The sequence below is a fragment of the Triticum urartu genome, chromosome 4 (assembly GCF_003073215.2).
Source record: "Triticum urartu cultivar G1812 chromosome 4, Tu2.1, whole genome shotgun sequence".
NCBI classification, from domain to species: domain Eukaryota; kingdom Viridiplantae; phylum Streptophyta; class Magnoliopsida; order Poales; family Poaceae; genus Triticum; species Triticum urartu.
In genome coordinates, this window is record NC_053025.1 from 507,132,628 (window position 1) to 507,135,397 (window position 2,770).

Below are 2,770 nucleotides of genomic sequence, written 5' to 3' on the forward strand. Positions count from 1 at the left end.
CTACCAGGGAAAACTGAAGCCCCTCCTCTCTAGCCTTCCTCTTCGTCACCGGTGACCCCTGCCTCGTCGCCCGCCTTCGGATCAGCCTCCCCAGCCCCTACCCCGCACAGATCTGGCCCCTGCAAGCTCCAGCCGCCGCCGCCGGTCTGCAATCTACATCGAGTAGCCGTGCTGCCCCCAACTGCTCAAACCTCCGTGTTGACCCGATCCAAAAGGTGCTCACGAGCGTTGAGGGAGTCCTGGATTAGGGGGTGTCCGGATAGCCGGACTATACCTTCGACCGGACTCCTGGACTATGAAAATACAAGATTGAAGACTTCGTCCCGTGTCCGGAAGGGACTTTCCTTGGCGTGGAAGGCAAGATTGACGATACGGATATGTAGATCTCCTACCATTGTAACCGACTCTGTGTAACCCTAGCCCTCTCCGGTGTCTATATAAACCGGAGGGTTTTAGTCCGTAAGCGAAAAAACAATCATACCATAGGCTAGCTTCTAGGGTTTAGCCTCTCTGATCTCGTAGTAGATCTACTCTTGTACTACCCATATCATCAATATCAATCAAGCAAGACGTAGGGTTTTACCTCCATCAAAAGGGCCCGAACCTGGGTAAAACATTGTGTCCCCTGCCTCCTGTTATCATCCGGCCTAGACGCACAGTTCGGGACCCCCTACCCGAGATTCGTTGGTTTTGACGCCGACAAGCGTCGTACGCGCGTAGCGGTCGGGTAGGGGTAGGCACGCCAGCGTGGTGGGCGGTGGCGGCGCACGGTGACACGTGGTAAGGGGCATGGCAGGAGGTGGAGATGGTGATTGGGAGGCAGGGTCGGGAGGCTGATTTTCTTTCTTTTATCTCAGGTGTACCGGTTCGGGTTATCTTATTATGAGGACGGCAGATTTAATTCATAAAAAGCACATGAACTTTTGTGCAAAAACACCGTGACGGTGAATTCGAAGACTCAGAGGGTGTTTGTTTCCAGGGACTTATTAGTCTAGGGACTTAAATAAGTCCCTATAAGTCTCATCTAAACCAAACAGGAGAGACTTATAGGGACTTAAAATAGACATTTGAAACTTATGAAATAAGACTCTAAGGACTTATATGGACTTATCGTTGTAATATGGTCTTATAAAAACTTATAAGTCCCAGGAACCAAATATGGAGGAACTTTTTAGTGATTTAGAACTTATAAGTTGGGACTAAAAAAGTCCTAAGACTTATGAACCAAACAGGGCCTCAATCTATACTTTATTATTTTAATTATTTTATTATTAGGGAGAGAGGAGAGACATAGAGCACTACAAATTTCGCACAACGAGTGCGCAAAGAGGATTGGAGAAAAACGGCACACTCTACAAAGAGCACACCTCGGACAGCTGAAATCTTAAAGCCTCTCAGATGCAGGGTACAGTCTCACACGAACTCATCACTGGACCTGCACGTCGATGACCTTGCGCTCGGTCTCCCTCTTGGGCACGGACACGAGCAGCACGCCGTTCTTGAGCTCGGCCCGCACCTGGCTCTTGTCGCACTCGTCCGGCAGAGCAAGGCGCATGTCGTAGGAGCTCACGCTTCGCTCCTTCCACCACCCGTCGCCGCCTTCGCCCTGCCCTTCGCCGGCCTCCTTCTTGTGCTCGCCGCGGATGACCAGCGCGTCGTCCTCCACCATCACCCTCACCTCCTCCCGCGACAGCCCAGGCATGTCAAACCGCATCTTCACCTCCTTCTCGTCCTCCATGATGTCCCACGGCATCCGCGGCGTCTCGCTCGCCGCCGCTGGCGAGCGCCGCGCCGTGGGGAACCCCACGGCGTCGTCGAACAGCCGGTCCATCGTGTCCAGCATCTGCCGCATCGTCCTCATCGGCGACATCGGGTCCACTAGCCCTGCATACGTTAGCCTAAACAACGTACGTTAGGCTCTGCTTCTCCCACGCTCGAACAAATTTCTCTCGTTGAAAGACACTGCGGAACAGAGGACTTACCGAACGGGGAGATGTCAAATCCAGCGCGACGAGGGCGGCGCTGGACTGCATTGCCCTGCTGGTTGCCGGCGTTCTGGGCCTGGCTGACTTGGACGTCGACGGAGTTGTCCCTATTCTCCTGCGCCGCGGAGGCCACGGAGAGCGGGCGGGTTCTCCCGCCGGTCGAGAGCGGCGCCGGCCTCGCGGCTCTCCAGGCACGGATGGGCAGGCGCGCGGCCGGGGAGAGGCGGCTGACGAGAGCGAAGGGAGCGTTCGCTGCAGCCATTGCACTTTGAAATAATAAAAGTCGCTCGAGATTGAAACGAGAGAGTGTCTACGAGATCGTTGGAACTTGGAAGCCGATGTGCTACGAATTGCAGCTAAGTGGTTCTTATCTTGCTCGCTTGCTCGGTGGGAGATGGCGAGTGTGCCGCGCCATTTTATAGAGCAGAGGGGAGTTCATGCCATGATCGTGGAAGGACGGGGAAAGATGTTGAAGCTTCGCGACAACGCACGCCGCTCGCCGTACCTGGTTGGACAGCGCTTCGCGACGACGCCCCGGGTGTTCTTCAGGCTTGTGGTGTTCTCTCGATAATTCTCGAACAGATTTCTGGGCACTTCGAAGTCAGGAGGCCCAACATCAAATTTATACTTTGGCAGATCTTCGCCGAGACGCATCTCTTTTTAATTTTAACATGGTATAGACATCCATACACTTACTTCTATGAAAGTACACATACACGCTATTTCTACGAGCACTTTTCAGAGATTGAGCCGGCATATCATCGCTCCAATGGGTTGAGAATATC

The 2,770-nt window shown here is 53.6% G+C and overlaps 1 protein-coding gene across 1 annotated transcript; it reads right to left on the reverse strand.

Annotated features, from left to right (window-relative positions):
* Positions 1 to 1,242: 1,242 nt before the first annotated feature.
* Positions 1,243 to 2,386, reverse strand: LOC125554010 (small heat shock protein, chloroplastic). The gene is made up of 2 exons (XM_048717639.1): positions 1,983 to 2,386; positions 1,243 to 1,884 (listed from the first exon to the last, which is right to left on the reverse strand). The coding sequence occupies exons 1-2, from the start codon at positions 2,245 to 2,247 to the stop codon at positions 1,427 to 1,429; spliced, it is 723 nt and encodes a 240-aa protein (XP_048573596.1). The 5' UTR covers positions 2,248 to 2,386; the 3' UTR covers positions 1,243 to 1,426.
* Positions 2,387 to 2,770: the final 384 nt, after the last annotated feature.